General features: G+C 39.5%; 3 protein-coding genes across 3 annotated transcripts; 1 reads left to right on the top strand and 2 right to left on the bottom strand.

The window, feature by feature from the left end:
- Positions 1-1,371: 1,371 nt before the first annotated feature.
- Positions 1,372-4,586, bottom strand: LOC146318254 (uncharacterized). Its single transcript, XM_084732369.1, has 4 exons — positions 4,120-4,586; positions 3,607-3,766; positions 2,952-3,127; positions 1,372-2,209 (listed from the first exon to the last, which is right to left on the bottom strand). Exons 1-4 carry the CDS (start codon positions 4,267-4,269, stop codon positions 1,826-1,828), a joined length of 870 nt encoding a protein of 289 aa, XP_084588495.1. The 5' UTR covers positions 4,270-4,586; the 3' UTR covers positions 1,372-1,825.
- A 206-nt stretch (positions 4,587-4,792) lies between these two features.
- Positions 4,793-11,522, top strand: toe1 (target of EGR1, exonuclease). Its single transcript, XM_084732863.1, has 8 exons — positions 4,793-5,167; positions 5,988-6,028; positions 6,219-6,315; positions 6,593-6,751; positions 7,701-7,814; positions 7,995-8,143; positions 9,022-9,184; positions 9,333-11,522. Exons 1-8 carry the CDS (start codon positions 5,054-5,056, stop codon positions 10,083-10,085), a joined length of 1,590 nt encoding a protein of 529 aa, XP_084588989.1. The 5' UTR covers positions 4,793-5,053; the 3' UTR covers positions 10,086-11,522.
- A 5,295-nt stretch (positions 11,523-16,817) lies between these two features.
- LOC146318252 (uncharacterized) lies at positions 16,818-18,207 on the bottom strand. Its single transcript, XM_084732404.1, has 2 exons — positions 18,189-18,207; positions 16,818-17,994 (listed from the first exon to the last, which is right to left on the bottom strand). The coding sequence occupies exons 1-2, from the start codon at positions 18,205-18,207 to the stop codon at positions 17,321-17,323; spliced, it is 693 nt and encodes a 230-aa protein (XP_084588530.1). The 3' UTR covers positions 16,818-17,320.
- Positions 18,208-21,013: the final 2,806 nt, after the last annotated feature.

Genomic DNA, 21,013 nt, shown 5'->3' with positions numbered 1-21,013 from the left:
TTGTTTTTGAAAAGTGCTATAGCTGTTATATAAGGTTTATATTATTACACTCACTTATATCTCAGCTGTGTGCTACATGTTTACACACACCAATAAATGATGAATATTCTGGGTGAATTTTAACAAAAATAAAGCTTGCATAATGTACAAGAAACAGTTTATAGTGTCAGGTATTTACATGCCACCAAGTCTTCTGAATATCCGAACACTCAAGTTACCTAACGCTAGATATGGTGTTTATCTGATCTTATATTTCATACTAGGCTTGGACGGTATCTTTTATATATACATATATATATATTTTCCTGATATTTTACTGGGGTATATAGTATTTATGGGTGTAAGAAAATACTGATACACATATTATGCTTTGTGATACTGTACTGATTCTTAAAAACACTTGTGATCCATGCAAAGAATTGTGGCAGTGGTTCATTTTGTGTGGTGTTTAAACCCCACATTTTACTAGATAACAGTATCTATCTTCACTGTTCTGATTGCAAAAAAGTTGATTATTTAAAATCAGATTTTATGCAATGGTGGTGTGTTCTTTATACTATGACAGTTTTCCTAAAATTAATGAAAAATAAAGAATAAAAAAAGCAATATACCACCTTGTTTACAGAATCACAATATATTGAATTGTAAACCCTGTGTCATGATACATATCATATTGCCAGATCCTTGCCAATACAAAGCTCCATTCCAGCCCTATTATGATGGTATTTGTGTAAAACAAGTCACCTCCACTGCAGATATACTCCCTCAATGGAAGCGGACATGATTATTACATTACAACATTCTTCCTGCAGTTGTGAAACGACACACACTCAGGAGCTTTGCTTTGGTCTCGAGAAGCTGCAGCTTTTATTCACTGACCAACTCAAACCTTAACTGCACATTTACAACCAGACTGACGACGTCACGTTTCCTCTGCTCAGTGCACACTCACCCTCACTCTCTGCCACCACAGACAGTATAATAATAAGTCTGCAACTTGCTTTCTCATGCTCCTGCAGCTGTTGTACACGCACTGTGGTCTGCAGTTTTTGCTGGCTACTTTTATCAATAGGCCTAAACCCAAAATACTCGTAAACAGTAGCAGAGGTATTTTTCTTTTTTTTACTACCCTTTGTTATAACTTTATCCCCCAGACGCCATGTTTCTCAGCCCAGCTGCACTGCCCTAATCATAAGTAGAGACTGACCTCTGGTGGTGTGTGCTGCACACTACAATGCACACAGAATCTCTGTCAGTTTAACAGAAAGAGCAGCATCTGTATTTTGACTGTACTGAAAATCATGCCATCAGGATTTCTTAATACCCTGGTATACCATAATACCTTGATACCGCTTAAGCCTATTTCAAACATTTGAATATCCTGAGTACTCCCAGGGTTTTATTGTGCATGTAAACACAGTCAGTGGAACAATCGGCTGTGAACTCAAGCAGCAAAATCAACAGGCTTTGTGCAAATTATCTATACTTTCCACACAACCTCACACTCTCAGTGGTAGTCTACTTTGTCACAGACTACACCTGACATGTCGCAGCACATATTGTCGCTCAGCATCTTCGCAGTGAGAAACGCCTTAAGCATAAACCTAACAGCCAGCCGCAGCATCGCACGTCAGTCGAGCAAAGCCATGTTTCTGTGGTGCAGATCACAAGCACAACCAGGTGACAATTCAAATGTGTCAACTCAGCATACATTTATATTGATGTTCGGATCTTTCATAGATGAGATAAGTGGCATCTGCAGATGTTTAACACAGCTATAATTCTTTCCTTGGTTAGAGTCAGTGTTTAATGCGGAATCCTACGATCAGGACAAAACACCTATCAGTTCCTCTTCATCATTGTCCCCAACACCTTCTGTGGGACTGTCACAGGGGGCCATGAGCCCCAGGCCCAGCTCTGCTAGCTCCTCACAGCTCATGTCAGTCGTCACCATGATCTTAGTCTCCAGGCGGTTGCACAGAGTCCGGTAGGAGGGCAGAGGGTATCCCAGCTCTCTCAAGTATTCATAGCCTTTTGTGCCGACTGCACAGCGGATCTTTCGGGCCTTCATGATGGTCTCTGGGGACCAGACGGCACGGCGGGAGCGTCTGGTGAGGGACAGGGCGCGAATCTGGTCCTCGTACAGGAAGTTCTGGAGACCCTTCTCGATCCGGTCGAGCCGATACAGGCGTTTCTTCATCTCCTCAGCCTGAGAGAGACGGAGAAGAAGACGGTTTATTAAGTCTATTCATTAAACATTCATACTTATGATTTCTTAACTGATTCTCAATTTGTCTACCTTAAAATGGCATCTGCCCACAAAGTTTGCGAACACACTTGTAACTGTAATATCGCCACAGTTTGAGAATAAATTTGGTATTAAATGCAATTCATTAAGTTGTTTTACTCTTTGTAAAAATCACTGTCAGTAGCAGCATCATTGTAGCAACTCCTATCTTATGTGTGTCTTACCTGCCAACATTTTGCAGCTGTTTGAGGAGCCTGTTTTAAGTCATTTCAATGTTTACACTTCTACAATTTATGAAAGATGACAACATTTTATTGATGGTTATCATGTCAAATTGTACTAATGCAGTAACCAATATAGGCTACTTCTTTGTTGCCCAAGGAGAAAGTCCCCACACTTCCTGAAAAAAATGCACAATTTTGTAAGCTGCTGAGTTAGAAGAAACTTTGTGAAACTGTCTACAACAAATGATTAATTATTTGGGCCTTGTTGCGAATATTATACACTAATTTATTTTTCTGTGTTCAAAACATTGTGCCCATTCATCCCAGCGTGTTGGCTACTACTGTTGAAAGACAACAAAGCCTTTTTTTTCATTTAAAATACAGCACACTGCTCCTTCAAAGAAAAAAAAACAGCAGGAAAGTATATAATTTGTTGTTGTTGAGTCATTTGTTGAAAGAAACAACAGCAGCCTTCCTACCTCCTTCTGTAGTCGTGCAGTGTGCTGTATCTCCTGCTCCAGCTGTTTCTTGAGGAGTTGACACTGTGTGCAGGGCTGCTGGTCTTCGCCAGTCCTGTCTGCATCCTCTTCCTCCAGGCCAGGAAGAGGTGTGCGTCTGGCATAGCCATGGTCCCCAAAATTCAGCTCCTTCTCCACTACACACACAGAGGAACGTTTAACTAGTACTTGCTTTCCTGGCTGGAATCCGGTGCATTTTACAAGTACAATTAAACAATTACACAATGACAGAGCACCTGGTAACTCTGTGTGTCGTATGATGCTGAGCAGCTCAAGTTTTCATATTACATAAAATCATTCAATTTTTAAAAACAACAATAATTATTCAACATTTAAGTTGTAGTTCTGTTTTAGACAAATGATAAAATCACAGTGACAATTGAAAAAATTAAGAGACTTCTATCCCTAGTCCAAATATTGATACAAGTGACAGTCAGAGATGCTTGGTTCTATGTGAATGCTGTATGCACATTTTTCCAGTTTAGGGCTGCATGATCGGGGTCTACTCCAACTGTGCCTGACCACAAGTGCCTGTTTCTCAGGTTACAGGAACTACAGAAACCTTATAACACACTGGACACAGGTATCCCCATCTGCCAAAGACAACACGTTATACCTGGTTCAGGTTTCATGGGCAGCAGGATAAATGGAGTAGTGACTGCAGGATAAGGAGGGTCTCCAATAGTGAACAGAGTGGGGATGGCATTGGGCTTCAGCTTCTTTCCCCCAGCTGGAGACCTCGCTATCTCCTCAAACTGGCTCTGCTCAAAATGGTCCTTCAGGAAAAAAAGACAGGAACAACAATACATTTTATCCAACTAATGATATACCTCAGCACAAGAAACAGTAACATATATACAGTGAATGCAAAGCTCAAATGTGGCATAGGAAAGGGAGTGTTTGTGGGATCAATACAGTTTATCTTGGCTTATGTTAAAGGGATAATTACTAAATTTTTCATTTTTGGCTGAACTATCCCTTTAATATTATTAACCCAAGCGGATAATTTCTCATAAAAATTAATAAAACTCCTCACTTTTTGGATGCGTTGCCCTGTTCATTTTAACTTTGGTCTTCTTCTTTTGGACTGATGCATCATCTTTTCATGGGTGCTTGTATGTAAACTTACCTGACACAGTCTGGAGTGAGGAGTTGGCTCGAAGTCCCGTCGACAGTTCACCAGCCATTTCTTCTTACGGACAGGGTCTTTGGGGAACCTGAAAAGCTGTTTACCTATGCTGGTTGAATTAGAGCAGTTTGGAGCGGAGCAGCCACCCATCGCAGCACTTAAAACGCACAGCAAAGCTAAATTTAGCAAATGTCAGGATAGCTCGGCTGGCAAAGGAGCTCAGCTGGGGATTTTAATCATTACTTTCAGCCAAGTATGACGTGATGTAAAGACAAGGAAAAGTTACATTAGCATTAAAATGTTAACTCGAGGAAACCCAAGTGTCGTCCTCTAGACTTTTACATCCGATTTTATATATACAATTTAAAATACTTTATCAGAGATAAAATGTTTCTGACTTTGTTTGAGCCAAAATGGCGCACTTCACCTCGACAGTTAAGTACGGTGACGTATTGTTTATCTGCGTCTATTGTAATCGCCTGCGTGAAAAAGTTTACCCAAAAGCAAAGCCTCACACACAGAAGGAAATTTAAAACAAACTGTGCACAATATATAATAATATAATATGAGAATTATATATTACTTAATTGTGAAATTTCGCGAGTGCATTTAGTGGAAAACGCCTTTTATTTTTGCTCAGGCAATAGTCCAGCTACTAGGGGTTTGTCACAGGACCCCGAGAAGCACGTTGAAATGTTTACGGCGGAGCTGTAGACCGAATATGTGCTAATGAACATATAACTTATATAGTTACCGAGTGTGTGAAGATAACAAACGAGCAGACGACAAGCAAGGGCTCCGCGAAAGCGGCTGATGATGAAAACAATTGCAAGGTGGTTAGCTAAGTTAGCTTAGCTTCCTGGTAGCCGTCGGTAACTGCAGAAAACGTTTCAAAGCTGCTTTCTACACATTTAGGTTGAGACAGACATCAAACATGGCATCTTCTCTGGTAGTTCCAGTCATTGATGTACAGAATGATAATTTCAAAGAGCTTTGGCCTGCTATGGTATTGGCCATTAAAACATCTTCCTTCATTGCACTGGATACGGTAAGTGTAGCTGAGTGTGTGTCTGTCCAGCGAGTGTGCTCCTGAGTTCAATTGTGGTAATAATTATGTAATTAATATTATTATTGTTTTGTTGCAACATATACATTTTTTATTACTTTAAGATGATTTTTTTTCCCCCTCCTTTTTCTCTCCCCAACACATTCCACATTTTCTTCCTCCATAGACACAGGTGTTACCAATGATAGTAATTAAAGTCCCGTTGCATTTACTGTAGCAGCTCATGTCCATTGAGCCAACAGCAGCACTCTGACTCACTTTAACCTGAATGGAACAGAACCTTAATCAGTATCACTGGTAACACCTGTGTTTACACTACTGTTTCACGTCAAAATGGCTGCTGTGAAGGGGTCTATAACACAGTCGCTTATTACTGCCTCATACACTCATAGAATTCAAAATTAGGCAGGTCCAACCTCAGGATGTCATCACATATACACTTTTTATCAAATACCTTGATATCAATATTGCCACAGTATTGTAGGTATTACTTTTGAGGCTTTCACAAAATGTTAACACAATGGGATTTTTATTACATATCATCAGTAATGTGGATTTAATGACTAAGTGGGTGAAGGCAAATAAAACATCTTGAACAGTTAGTCTGGTAAGTTAAAAAAAAGAGCACTTCACTGTAATACAGCCTTTAAAACAAAATACAAAAATACAAAACTTATGCCAGGTCACATTATAATGATGTCCAAAATTTATTGTATCTAGTTTCATATCACAGTATCAATGTAATATTGATATATTACCCAGCCACACCTATGTTTTGTAACTGGTCCCTGTGTTGTTTTAGGAGCTGAGCGGTCTTGGAAACAGGAAGTCCTTGCTGGCTGAGTGAGTGAAAACATTAGTCTTTTTTTTAAACACACTCTTAACTGAAATATTATCAACAGGTTGTTATGTAAGAAGTCAAAGGTGCAAAATGTGTGGGTTTTGATTCAGGGCCATCATGCCATCTGTCATTGCCCTTTATTAGTGTTTGTGTTTCTGTAATTTCGCCCTGACCATCACTGTCATGTTTCAGATCTATAGAGGATAGATACAAAGCCATATGCCATGCAGCTCGCTCCCGCTCCATCCTCTCTTTGGGAATTGCCTGTTACAAAAAACTGGACAACAAGGTAAGATGATTCCCCCTCCACTTGTGAATAAGAGTGTCCATATACCTTTTACCATTTATCTCATGAGTATTATATATTTCTGATGAGCATGACAAACACTGGTAGAAGAATGTCAATCAGATATTTCTCACACATACTTAAATGATTTGTGTCCATGATTTGTTACTCTCACCACCATCACATTGAATGTCTCTTATTCTAAGAGATTCTCTGCAGACTTCAGATATAGCACATCTGTTTTGTCTGTGAAGTTTATTCCTTCTCTCTTTTATCCAAGGCTGCGGACACATACCTGGTCCAGGTGTATAACCTCACCCTGCTGTGTTCAGAGGAGTACATCATAGAACCCCAGTCTGTCCAGTTTCTGGTACAGCATGGATTTGACTTTAACAAGCAGTATGCATGTGGAATCCCGTACTGCAAGGGCAATAATAAGGTGAAGATAGATGCTCTTCTGTGTTGTGCAGTCTGTTCTGAGTCTTTTCATGAACACACTATGTCCTTTTTGTGTTTGTACCCATCTGTTATGCCCCTCTGTCCTATAATGCATCTTTCATGTCATCTTTTTTAATCTACAATTCTTATTCATTCCATTGGTGTGTGTGTGTGTGTGTGTGTGTGTGTGTGTGTGTGTGTGTGTGTGTGTTAGTAGCGTAGTAGTACTAATGTAATCTAGGCTAGCCTGAAGCAGAGGAGTGGGCAACAGAGACACTCTGTTTTTCATTGTCAAACTTTTAGTCTTCAGTCCTCAGCTGACTTAAGTGACATTGCTTGAGGTAATTTAACACTGCTTCCACTGGGACAACTTTTACATATGCAGACCCATGTCAGTGGTGTGTCCCTTGAAAATGCGCATTGTACTACATTTACATCCCTTGAGTATATAATTTCTAAATTGGTGCTTATCCACATTATTTTGATCATTCTTTTTTTGTTTATTAATATGAAATAATGCAGATGAATAAGAATTGGCATTTCTCTACTTCATTCATGCTAAGATGCACGAATCATGACTGGACTGTGGACATCTGTTATAGGATAGTGATCCTCAACTCACGGCCTACAATTTATCTGTCAGTCCTTACACCAAGTTAATAAGTAACGTTGATTTGAAAACAAAGAATTTCAAAGAAAGATGATTTATTGTTTTATTGTTTATTCATTTTATCTGATTAATTGTGTTGTTATATTTATTAATTGGCACTGGCCTCCTGTTATTTTCCAAAAGTGTCCCCCAGGCTAGCTCAAATGTCCCTGATATAGGACAAGACACAAGCAGACAGACCTGAACACTGTGGCAGTGTTATGATGCCAGATCCATATAACATAGAAGATGTTATTATTTGATTTCTAGCTGTCTTTTTTCTCTCTACCTTCATTGTAAGGGAGGATCAGACGACCGTGGAGTCCACATTCGGACCTTATTCACTGAACTGCTGCGTGCTAAGAAACCGCTGGTGCTCCACAACGGCCTCATTGACATGGCCTTCCTTTACCAGGTACCACCATGTGTTTGGGTTTGCTGTTCAGTGTCATTCTTTGTCTGTTTTTGATGTTTTGGGTTTCATGTATTATATAGTAGTTAAAAGGCTTCATATAATTTGTTGTACGGCATATCTTTCTCACAGCATTGAATGACTGCCTTTTTTAATGCCATTGATTTTGTGTTTTTCCACCAGTGTTTTTATGCTCATCTGCCTGAGCGTTTGGCCACCTTCACAGCCGACCTATCAGAGATGTTTCCTGCTGGCATCTATGACACAAAATATGTCACTGAATTTGAACTACGGCTCACAGCCTCTTATCTGGAGTACGCCTATAAGAAATGGTTTGTACTTCTATCTAAGAACATCTGAGATTCCCCAACCATCACACATACCAATGATTCATTCCAAGCCTTATTATCAAAAATTAACGTCACTTATAATTGTTTCCATTCTTAGAGCTTCAACCTATGGTAACTGTCTATTTTCTATTATAAGCTTGACATTTTTTCTTTTAAAAACTGAACAGAGTAGCTTATACACACTCATCCTTACCAAAAGAATAATAATTATCATTCATGATCATTGAGCCTCAGATATCACAGAGTCATGGTCCCCCCAGATATTGCCAGGTTCTTGCCAATATACAGTCCTATCATTTATTACCAAATGTAGGCTGTTAGTACTGTGCAGATGATGTCTAGAAGCAGCTGCTGTCAGAGTGGCCTCTCTATTTCTTTGTCTCACACATAAACATACACAAACATCTTTACAGAGATTTTCAACAATATATAGGTCTATAGGTCTTTACTGTCTTTTTTAACCTAGTGTTTGGCTGCACTGTGTAGGAAAGAAGTCCACAGTTCCTGTCTTAATAATGGCAAAAATTCCAGCATGTGTGTTTGAGAGGAGGTGGAAGGTCCACTATTGCGCATAATGTTTCTGTTAGTTATTAATAACATAGTCGAAACACTTAAACTGCACTGCTAAAATGTAGAAAGTGAGTGTGAGATTTCCCCCTGAGTGACATATACAGTGTACAGAAAATGATTGATGTGGCTGAAGTAAAGAGCAGAGCAGAAAGGTGTTTCCTCTGTTATTTTCTATATCAGGACAGCTCAGAGTTCATAATTGTGCTTGTATCATTGTGTTGATGTTTTAAATTGTATGATTTAATCAGCTATAATCTCTGATCCCTCATGTTACCTCCTCCTCCATGCAGTAAGCTGGACAACAGTCGCAGTGTGACCTCTGGAGGTACCGGGCCTAATGTTCATGTAGAGTTCTGCCAGTATGCCGGTCACATGTCCAGCTATGTGGACTACAGAGTGTGTCCAGCTGTGGGCTCTTCTGAGGGACAGACTGACATCTGCCAACGCTTCTCTGTGAGTTTTCACCTTATTCCCCCTTTTTTAAGCAGAGGAATCTTTCAGTTTTACTCAAATTCTCAAGCTGAATTGACATAAAGAAATTAAGTGCTTGAAATAAGGTTTCAGTACCTCAACTAATGTTTTTTTTTTGTTTGTCTGACAGGCATTTGGCTGGTGTCCAAATGGCAGCCAGTGTCCATTATCCCATGACACTGACATGATCATCCTCCAGGACGAGAAAGGCATGGGTGACAAGAGGAGAAAGAGGAAGAGACACAGAGAAAAGAAAAGAGGAGGAGGCATGGCTGCAGAGGAGTCATCCATCTTTGATGGTGCCCCTGAAAATAAAATGCCACACATGGAGGTGGATGCAGATGAAACACCAGACGAACAGAAAGTGGCCGAGCCATGCCTAAAACCTCTAATGGACAGTGACGGAAACACCCACCAGAATGAGAGAGACAACATGAAAACAGACGGCGAGGGGAATGGAGTGTGTGAGGACAACACAGACCTCAGAAAATCTGTGACAACCACCAAGACTGATGACGACACAAACACAAAAACCAACACAGACGATGGTGTAGAAAGCAGAACAGAAGATGGAGGGGGAGAAAAGTTTATCAACCCATGTAAGACTGATGATCAGAAGAAGAATAATGACACAGGAACACACCGGGCGGGGTTTGATGCCTTCATGACAGGATACATCTTTGCCTACTCATGTACCCTCTCTAAGAAAGATGGAGCAGGAGGTGTAGAGGAAGGGGAGGTGCAGTCATGGCTTCCTACCTGTCTCAATAAGGTCTACCTCAGTGGCAAAGCAACTCCTCTCAACGTAGTTAAAAGCACCTTCTCTAAATCCTCCAAGGCCCACGTGCAGAAGATGGAGATGGTGTGGAGTGGGAGAGTGTAGTGTGCCCAGTTGTACACACACTTGGCACCCAGCAGGGCAATTATAGTGCATACATGTGCAGGTTGGGAATTTAATTTTGTGGCCATGCTAACAGTGTGGTTCTACCAATGCTGTGAATTTTGTTATAGACATTCATGGTCCCCAGGGGATGCATATTATTGATTTTGGTGCCACCACCAGGTTCACATTTTTGTTTTAAGATAAATATCTATCTAACTAGATTGCCCTGAAATTTGGTCGCAGTTTCCCCCTCAGGGTGATTTTGAAAAACTTTGGTGATCCTTTTATTTTTCCTCTAGCGCCATCATCAGGTCAGCATTAGAATTTGTCCAATACTTACGTTTATGATCAAATACCTGCAAAAGTAATGATATTCTGAGCAGCCTCAGCTGTACTTTATGTTTAGTCATAATTAGAAAATATTAACATGCCAACTTGCTAATAAACATGCAAATATGCTAAATATTAGCATGTTAGCATTGTCACTAGGGTTGCAAATTTTGTGCATTTACCTAAACCAGTTGTTGACCTGATTAGCAATAAATAAACAATCTTTAATGATTATGAAGGTACAAAAGGCATGTCTTTATGAAGCACAAACAGTTAAATGAAGAGAAAAATGAAGCAATAAGATTCTTGCTTGAAATTGCTGCTCTTGTCCTTCTGTTCTTATTAAAAAAAAAATGACTCCAGCAAACAAACCGCTGTCAAATGGGGAAGAGTTACTGCCATTTCTGGACTAACCAACCAACCAATTTCTAGACCAGCCAGACCGTGAGAAAACTGGTGTGTGTCTGGAGGAATGGTCTGCAAAAATGACAGTCAGTTAATAAATCTTTAAGCACTAAAATTCGAAGTGTGATTAATAAATCAATGATAAATCCTTAACATCCCTAATTGTCACAGTGAGCATGTTAGCATGCTGATATGAACAGTCAGCTCAAAGCACAGATGGTTTATTAGCACTCTTAGTTTTACTTCTGCCGTGTATTGACCATTACATCCTCAAAGAGCTGCAAGTCATTTTGGTTGATTTATTTTTTGGTTGTTTGATTGTTTTAAATTCAAGAATAAGGCCAAAAATGAGAGGTAATGGTCAGTTTATGTTAATGGAAATCATGTATGACAGAAGACAATCTAGGGAGATAAAATGCTTTCTTCATTCATTACACCCTGTTTCTTATGCATCCATATGGTTTTACTTATTTAGCAGTCCTCTGTGGATTTTTGACCCACAGATGTTAGTGCCAAAAATTGCTAGTATTTCTCTAGAAATAGTCAAAGTAAGGTTATATTTGATATCCCACAATTCTGATTTTGTAACATTTACCGTTTCTGATTTTACCTGTGGAAAATAAATGAATGCTCTTGAACAATGATTCTTTTGTCTTTAATTCTTTATGTTCAGGCTTAAATCAGTAGTAGAGCACCAACAATCACAAATTTAATTCTGTCTCATAAACCATCAGTAATCATGGTGTTGTATAAAGTCTATGGTCATGCTAGGTGGGCCTGTGAGGCTGCTTAGGCACTGTGGTGCTTTGAGCTAAATGCTAACATCAGAATGCTAATATACTGATGTTTAGCAGGTATGTTGACCATGTTCACCATTTAAGTGTGTTCTTATACTAACATTTGCTAATTAGCACTTAAAGTAGAGCTGAGGCTGAAGGGAATCTCATTAGTTTTGCAAATATTTAATGATAAAGTGTTTCATAAATCTCAATCTGATGATGCCACTAGAGGAACAGTCAGGGGATCACCAATGTTTTGCATGAAAATCATCTAATAGTTGTGGAGACATTTCACTTAAAAACTACAAATGTCAACCTCATGGTGGTGGTAGAAGAAAAGTCAGCTTACAGTAAGTCTGGGAAACATGAGTGTTGAGCCAAAATTGTATATGGCATCAAACATTTCATCCATCGAGTAGGCAATCTGAGGGGCGTTGCCATCCCCCTTGTTAGCAAAATGACCAAAATGCATCCTCCTTGTTTAACTGCCACCTAATCTGTCCCCTAGTAGCAGAGAGAGTGCAGGGGCAGAGGCTTAGTGTCATTAAAGAAGATAGTCTAGTCTGTCTGAGTTACTGATCCCTTATCTGACTGAGGTTTGTGGAGAATCTATGGCCTCGATTGTGACTCAGATGGATTTGCAGTAGTGCCTTTTTCTCTCAGCTTCACCCTTCTGTCAGTTTCACCTTGGATCTTGATGTGACTGAGCAATTAGATCTTAAAATAACAGATATAGTTTACAGAAACGGAGAAGCTGTGGGATAGTGGTTGAGAGCCTGCAGTGTTACAGACTCGTGCAGGCGGCATGCTGAAGTTTACCACAGGAGCATCCAGCTTCCTCTATTCTCTTTAATGTCATTTCCCCCCACATTTAGTTTCAGTTAAAATGTTAAAGAGGTTTTATTTAAATTTTCAGTAAATTAAGTAAACTGACATTAGGGCCGACTGCTATTTTACCTGTACAGAAAATGAACCATTTGATCTTAGTAACAGCATGTGCTTTCCTCTGGCACCACCCTCAGGGCAAACTCTGTGTTATGCCAAATCATATTTGAGAACAGCAAAGTGTTTTTAAAATTTCTCATTTATCCAACATTTTTTCTGATGTGTACAGACTGTTTCAGTTTCACCAGCAAGATGATAGGTTTTTACCAATGTTTTTTGTTTGTATGTGATGGAGGAAATTTGTTTGTCTTACAAACTCAAAAAAGTTGATGCTAAATACTGCAAGTACAACATCACACTGATGAGTGTCCTGTGTGTGACAGCTCTGATTATCAAATATCAAACACAGTAGCAGAAGCATTAGATTTAAATTATGTTTGTATATGAAAATTACATCTCTAAAATTCCTGTAACCCTTGACTGATTATAGATCAATGATAAAAATTCATTTAAAAAAATCTATAATCTGGACTAGTGTCAAAACAGCAGTTGTGGCTTTTACACAGTTCTCCAGATACCTCACAGTGGCTGTTTGTAGAAACAGTCTGCTGGTGACAAAGTTGCTGCTGCTACACATTTAATGTGACCTTAAAGTGATTTGTTGTTAAAAAAAAAAAAAAGCTTCACATTAACCCAACATCAGTGAGGGTAAAGGATCTCACAGAACACAGGATCATTTCACATGTGTGAGTTTTGCTTTCATTTATTAAACATCAGCTGATGGTGCTTCAGTGTTCAGCAGATTGCTTCAAAAGTGCTGCTGTGATTCTGGCTTTGTGTGTTTTGGCTGACATCCACTCTGAGGTGTTCAGGAGGAGTTCTGGCCTGTGATCATCAAACACAAGTCATGAATATGTATCCTGGTTGGTATCCATGTTGGTATTCTTCTGCTTCTCTGCTGGTCAGTCATTCTTCTCATCTTGTCAGGAACAAACTTTCTTTCTTTGAGCTCAAGGAAACTGGGGATATACTGCAGGAACCTTGAGTCTGCAAAAAGATGAAATGCATGAATAAATCATCATTGAATGATTAAATAATTGTATACAGACAAACACAAGTAGCACATCTATCTGGGCCTCACCTTTCTTCCCCATATTTTGTGAGCAACAGGAGTTCAGGTGGTGGAGTGAGATAAGAGCAGAGAAACACAAAGAAAATGATTAATAAGACAGCCAATACCACCCTTGACTTACTAAATACATATATTATATTGTATGTATACATGGCATAGCATACACTATGTACAGTAACATACATTACATTCTCTGTCTTAATATCAGAGCTTATTCTAAGTCACATATTTTAAAATTCAGAAGCTCAAACTCACCTGTCAGTCCAAACAGCAGCTCAGGTGGTAGAATAAAGAAAGAAACGTTGTGGTTAGTAAGGCAAAAGAAATCTGTGAATTATTTAATAAGTGATGATGTATGTGTAAAAGGACATAGCATAAAACATTTTGCTGGTTAACACAATCACATCCATCTCATTCTTTGTTAAACCTCTTGTTGGTAACTTTCTGTGTTAAGTGAGAAACTCATACTCACTTTTTTTCATCCAGTGAACAGCAGCAGCTCAGGTGGTGGAGGAAGAGGAGAGAAAGATATGAAATGTTTAATAAGACATGTCATCTTTGAAGGACAACATATGTGATATGTGGACAAACAGGCGTAGCACATAGTATGTACTTAAACAATAACATTACTTCAGAAGCGCATTCTAGGTGACTTTATGTCTAAGAAATATATAACAATGTACATAATGAAGCATGTTCTCTCACTTACAGGTCAGAATCTCACACTCACCTTCTTCATCCTCAGTGAACAGCAGCAGCTCAGGTGATGGAGGAAGAGGAGAAAACAACAACACTGTTAGTAAGACAGCCACACTAAAAACAAAAAAGTTGCAAAAAACATAACATTTTGAGGCAATGGACTGCAATAGACTTTTGAGTTTGGCCCAACTCATATTCTTAAGTTTTGAAAAGTTTTAACAACTACTGATCTTTTGTTGAGAAAATTTACTTTATTCAACTTAAACTCAAAGCTTTGAATTTTTGAAGCTCAAAATGCTGTATTTATTTTAACATTTTCGGTAAAAAACTATTTTTTCAGGCACTAAACAAAAAGACAAAACAGATTCCCAGCTCACTCTGACCATTTTTTTTAGTTTCTAAAACTCAAAGATTCAAGTTTATCTAAAGAAGAGGAATAAATTATCTCAACTAAAGATTATAGGTCAGCAAAACCTTTTAAAGTTTTTTGCATAACTTAAAAGTGTGAGTTGGGCTCAAAACTCAAAAATCTATTGCAGTGCAATGCCTTGAAATTTTAAGTCATCGCAACTATTTTTTTTACAGCACGTGTTTAACAGGTGTTACACAGAGTATGTTGGTAGTTTACACATTAACAGATTAATTTCACTCACTTTCACTTTAAAAGACAGTTTATCAATCTCTGAATTACTAATGATTGATATTATATATGTAAACCGGTGTTGCACACTATGTAGCTAAATAACTATGTAACTCACCTTCGTCCACAGTGAACAGCAGGAGCTCAGGTGGTGGAAGAAGAGAGGAGGAGAGAAAGATATAAAGGGGTTATTAAGATGTACAGTATGTGGCTAAATGACACAATAACATATGTTACTTTTTCTAGTTTTAATGTCATAGTCTGTTCTAAGTCACTTTCTTCACAAGTCAGAAGCTCATACTTTTTTCGTCCTCAATGAACAGCAGCAGCTCAGATGGTGGAGAAATGAAAGAGAAGAGAAATATAAATAACTGTTAGTAAAACGATTCATCTTGGAATTATATGTATAAACAGGTGCTGTATGGAGTATGTAGGTAACTTATATGACAATGACAAATTATTTTTATATGCAAGTCTATTCTAGGTCAATTATTTTACAAATCAGAAACTTATACTTACTTTTTTCATCCTCAGTGAACAGCAGCAGCTCCGGTGATGGAGGGAGAGAAGAGGAGAGAAGGATAAAAAAGTTAGTAAAGCATGTAATCTTTCAATTATTGTCTAAGTGATATTTTATGCATAAAAAGACACTTGTACTTACTTTTTTTGTCCTTTGTCGACAGCAGCAGCTCCGGTGATGGAGGGAGAGAAGGATAAAACAGTTAGTAAAACATGTCATCTTTCAATTCTTGGTTATGTGATATTTTATGGATAAAAAGACACTTGTACTTACTTTTTTGGTCCTTTGTCAACAGCAGCAGCTCCAGTGATGGAGGGACAGAAGAGGAGAGAAGGATAAAAAAGTTAGTAAAACAAGTCATCTTTCAGTTCTTGGTTATGTGATATTTTATGCATAAAAAGACACTTGTACTTACTTTTTTGTCTGTAAAGAGAGAAAAGGTTAGTAAAACAAGTCATTATTGAATTACTGAAAACATGACCAAGTTGAAGGTACCTGCCTTGTCAGATGTGAAGGCCACATGCATTGGGTGTCGACAGCCCCGCCAGTCGCAAGGGCTACCTGGGGAATCGTCGGCCCCGCCAGACGCTAAGACCGGCCCTCAGGATGAAGGAAAGGTTGATCAGCCACCACAATGAAAAACCCAAGTCCCTCTCATCAGACGACCATGGCCTCTCAGCGACAGGTAGCTGTAAGAAACATTACTAGCATGTTAGCTTTAGCCTGTGAGCACTTTATGTCACCATTCCTAATTTTTGTCACCTTAAAGGAACAGTTCAACATTTGGGGAACATACTATCATCTTTGATTGGCTGTAATTTTACAAAAAAACAAAACAAAAACAAACACAAGTAGCATATATCTATCAGAAACTCACCTTTATGTGATGGCAGCAGCTCAGGTGGTGGAGTCAGACTGGACCAACCAGAAGGAGTCACCAGTCACCAAGATGAAGGAACCCCACACGCACGGGATGTCGACAGCCCCGCCAGTCGCAAGGGATACCTGGGAATTTGCCGGCCCTGCCAGACGCAAAGACCGGCCCTCAGGATGAAACAAAGGTCGATCCAGCCACAGTGCCAAGGTGCAGGCCCCGGTGCAAGACACTACCTGGGGTGTCCTCAGCCCCGCCAGACGCAAAGGCTGTCCTTGGAATCACTGGTCCTGTCAGACATGAGAATGGTATCAATCTTCAAATCTAACTGTCAGCAAGAAAGCAAATACCTGCTTTTTCCGAGATGTTGAACTATTCCTTTAATGTGCAGCTTACATACTTGGTAACTTAGTTCAAACATAGCCACTGCTCTCCCTCTGGTGGTCAGTCATGTTTCTCTTCTCTGGAACAAGAATAAACATGAAAATAAACATTAGTAAGACAAATCACCTTTGAATAATTAAATAACTTTAAATAGAAAACACAACTAACATCTGTCAGCTGCTCACCTTTTTCCCCTCATGATGTGGATGTCAGCAGCTCAGGCTCAGGAGTCAACAGCCCCAACAGACTTAGAGACCAGCCCTCAGGATGAAAGAGAGGTCGATCCAGCCACCGTGCCAACATGTAGAGCTGCTCCAAACAGGTCCCGGTGCAAGACGCTACCTGGGGTGTCTTCAGCCCCGCCAGACGCCGAGGCTGTGATGCTGTGGTGTGAAACCTCTGGTGTGGTAGTAAGAAAGGATCCCTCTCATTGGACCACCTCGGCCTCTTAGTGACAGCGATCTGTAAGAAACATCATAAGCATGTTAGCTCTAGTATGTCTAGTATGTACTCTTAAAGGAACAGTTTGACATTTTGGGAACACACTATTTGCTTTTTTTTTATTGCTTTACATGTGGTTTACTTACTTAGTCTGAGTCGCTGTCACTGTCGTCAGACCACCTCGGCCTCTTAGCGGCAGCCTGCTCGTCACTCTCCTCCCTGCTTCTTTTTGTGGAGGAGCTGAGGCCAGAAGTTGAGGGGGATTCTTCATCTTCCTCACTGGTGAAGAATCCCAAAGACTGCTCTGAGGAGAGCGGCCCGATGGTCTCTGCATCTAGCTGAGGGATCACAAGCTGCTGCTCTCCACCCACACCAGCCACAACCATTCCTTCATCAGCATCAGCGGGAGGAGGAGCTGGAGGACTGGCGAAAGGAAAAGGGTGGAGAGGAGCGTAAGGGAAAGCAAAGGGAGGAGCGTAAGGGGGAGCAAAAGGAGCAGCATAAGGGAAAACAAAGGGCGGAGCATAAGGTTGAGCAAAGGGGAAAGCAAAAGGGTCAGCAGGAATAGCAGCAGCAGGAGCCGGTGGTCTCCAGTCCATCCCAAGGTTTGGTGGCGGGAGCTGCTGAGGTGGAGGAGAAGGAGCTCTGGCATTTTCTTGTCCTCTCCTGCCATCACCAACTGCGTCCCCAACAGCTCCCTGAGGCACAGCCACCTGAGGCACATTTTCATCATCTAGGCCCACAACGTTTATCTCTTCCTCCTCTTCCTCATAGACTAGGAGGATCAGAGGTGGGTAGATGATCTCTTGAGGCCATAAACCTGAAGGGGAACAAAGAGTTTACAAAGACTTTTAAGTAGAAATTAGGCTTAAATGCCTGATGCCTAAGCATACACATTGTAAAGAAGCCACCACACACAAGGTACGACTACCACCTTTAAAAGTAGTAGTGCAGTTGTGCTGCTATTATTGTGATCACATGACCTGACTGATGCTGGAATAAGAGTGTAAATACTGTACAGCACCAGATGCATCACAAACACATTGTAGAAAAGCCACCAAGACACAAGGTGCTATTACAGCCAAAAAAAAGTGACTCTACCTAATCATTAGTGATTTGATACAAAATAAGCTGTCCCTCTCACCTTCTTCATCAGGCTCAGCCACCCGAAGCACAAACTCTTCATCTGGACCAACAACGTCCTCGTAATCAGGGAGGAGTGGAGAATCGTTGTTGATCCGGTTGTCTTCAGGACTTTCAGCAACAGGGCGAGCGATGCCGCTGTTTAAAAGCTGGAGGAAGCCAACTGAGGGGGAACAAAGTATAAAAAACTCACATTCTGGATATTTTTAGGCAAAATTACGCTTAAAGGTTTAATTAATAATATTTTAATATAATATATTTTCTGAAAATTATTCCTTAAAGGACCTATAAGAGTTCCGGATACATCTGAAGCACTTAAACATTCACAGCAAGCAAACTCAACTGTCCACACAGAAGAACAGGCCCTCTGTTCTGTTTACACCTGCACGTTCTAATGTCCTGATGTTAGAACGTTCTGACATCATGACGTTACTCCTCAAAGTTCCATCGTTTCCATGGTGCCATCATTCGAAAAATAGCCCAGTCGCCATCTTTTTTGTCAAATAGTCGATGACAAATTAGTAAAAATCGATGCGCTTCAACCAAAATAAAAGTGTTTTCATATTATTACACCATTGTTTACACAGTCTAAACATTTCCCGGGACATTCCAATCGTCAAAACCGAGAAAACGATGAGTTTGTGTCTTTTTCCATTAAAAAAATGTATTTTTTCCACACATTACCACTAAATATCCATATTTTTAAAACGGTAAACAGTCAATTTGTACTGAAAAAATATTTTAAGCATCTCAGGCAGGTGAATGAATAAATGAGTTGTGATATTAAAAGTTGTCTTACCTGCATAGTAGTTAAACCAGCGGCTGACTCTGGCCAGCAGGTGCTCCTCCACAGGGGGTCCATCAACAGCCATTTGTCCAACAGCAGAAGGTCACTTTTTAAAAACAAAAAAGTTTTCTTCTCGCTTTTAGTTTCGTGTTTTTTCTCGATGGATAGTTTTTCAACAGATTTCACTGTCCACTAGCCAAGCTTTGCCTCGTGTCAACCCGTGTCAAGTCCAAGCGCAAATGAGAATCTTAAGGCCTTCAGCTTCTTATATAGCACCTGCGGAACACGTCACCATTCTGTTGCCATGGACGCACGTACACGCGTGTGCGTGAGAGACAGAAATTATTTCCGCTAGTATATATCATGTTAATAATTAGATTTCTGTGTGATTAGTGATTTATGTGATTTTTCATGGGCTCTACAGACTGTCAGGAAGTCTCTCTGCACCTGAATATGTCTGTAGAATAATAAACACAAGTGTAAGGTATTAATAATAAGGTAAGAATAATAATAATAACAATAATAATAATAATAATAATGGGCATGATTTATCTAGCACTTTTCATGCAGCTCAAAGTGCTTCACAAGAGAAAATATATATATAGAGAGATGTTATTTTAGATGGACGATTGACTATTTTCTTACATAATTTGTGTTTTTCCGTCTTATCTTTGAACTCATGTTTGGGATGGTACATAAAAAAAATTAAATTCTGTAAACTGATATTTAAATTCAAGTATATAATATTCACAATATCAATATGTTGCTATTATTCTGCTTTATATTAAAGTTTGTTATTAATTTGTCACACTACAGGTCTACATGCAGTTAACAAAAGCAATTAAAGGAGTTTTTCGGGATATACACTTTGTAACAAACAGAGTTGCGTGTGATTTGGCCAAGTTTTATTTTATTTATTTTTTTTATGTAAATTTCGCCAACCATGAGTGTTTCTCTATTCTTCACCAACATCCCAGGTTCTCCACACAGACATCACCCTTCATTTCCTTCTGATGGGTCCAGTAGTCTGGTTTGCGTGGCTTTGTTTCTGTTGGTTCAGGTTTAGTTTGGATGTTGTGTTAGGGTAGAGGGGAGAATCCTGTTTCACCAGCCCTTTGTGAGTTAGACAGGTGGCTTCCCTTCTTTTGTTCATTTTGGCTGGCACGTCAGAACTTAGTTTGGGAGGGGGTTTGGGTTATTTAAGTTCTTTTTAGGTTTAGGTCCTTTCATTGATTGTCACCAGTGTTTCTGCTTATTTCAATAAAAAGAAATTTGTTTTTGCAACTCTTGACTCTTGACTGAGTATGTTCGACCTCTTTTGGGTACGAGCTGTTCTTGGGGTTGTAACAACTATTTGATCCCTTTTTATTCACATAACATTTAACACAAGACTGTTGAATTTACATGTTGTTCAATTATATATTGGCATTATCAACACGACTTTAATAAATCAATAGATCAGTGATACTCAATTACTCAATTTGCTGAAACAATTTAAAGCCCTCTCATTCATATTTCCTTTATTTTCAAACTAAATGACTATACTTATTAACTAAATTAATTTAGTACAAGGCTCGTTACTAGGCATAACTATGCCAGATAAATCAAATATTTTATATTTGAAGAAGTTCATCCAACATGAATGTTGGAATGGTTCATACACATAAACCATACTTGAATTGCTCCTACCAGAGAGAGAATGAATACTATATTTAAGTGCATTTGTGTGTGTGTGTGTGCGCGCGCATGTGCGCAGGCTGATATGCAACTTCACAAGTCACAGCCACACGGCCAAGAGACATTAGTGAACATTTACTAATTGGTATAAAGCAGGTGTGCCCAAATTTTTCTCTTTGAGGGCCAAAACTGAAACTTAATGGTGGGCCATGGGCCAAAAGCAAACACCTAA

The sequence above is a fragment of the Lutjanus erythropterus genome, chromosome 12, assembly GCF_056507025.1.
Source record: "Lutjanus erythropterus isolate fLutEry1 chromosome 12, fLutEry1.hap2, whole genome shotgun sequence".
Taxonomy (NCBI): Eukaryota; Metazoa; Chordata; class Actinopteri; order Lutjaniformes; family Lutjanidae; genus Lutjanus; species Lutjanus erythropterus.
The sequence above is the reverse complement of the archived record's forward strand: the minus strand, read 5'-3'. Positions and strand labels throughout refer to the sequence as shown.

What these genes read in the sequence shown, in the direction of transcription:
- LOC146318254 (XM_084732369.1), bottom strand. Translation starts at nt 4,269, where the DNA reads ATGGGTGGCTGCTCCGCTCCAAACTGCTCTAATTCAACCAGCATAGGT. An exon ending in CTCACTCCAGACTGTGTCAG is followed by an intron (nt 3,767 to 4,119) that starts GTAAGTTTACAT and finishes TTTTTCCTGAAG; the next exon opens with GACCATTTTGAGCAGAGCCA. An exon ending in CTGCACGACTACAGAAGGAG is followed by an intron (nt 2,210 to 2,951) that starts GTAGGAAGGCTG and finishes CGTCTCTCTCAG; the next exon opens with GCTGAGGAGATGAAGAAACG.
- toe1 (XM_084732863.1), top strand. Translation starts at nt 5,054, where the DNA reads ATGGCATCTTCTCTGGTAGTTCCAGTCATTGATGTACAGAATGATAAT. An exon ending in AGGAAGTCCTTGCTGGCTGA is followed by an intron (nt 6,029 to 6,218) that starts GTGAGTGAAAAC and finishes GTCATGTTTCAG; the next exon opens with ATCTATAGAGGATAGATACA. An exon ending in ACATGGCCTTCCTTTACCAG is followed by an intron (nt 7,815 to 7,994) that starts GTACCACCATGT and finishes TTTTTCCACCAG; the next exon opens with TGTTTTTATGCTCATCTGCC.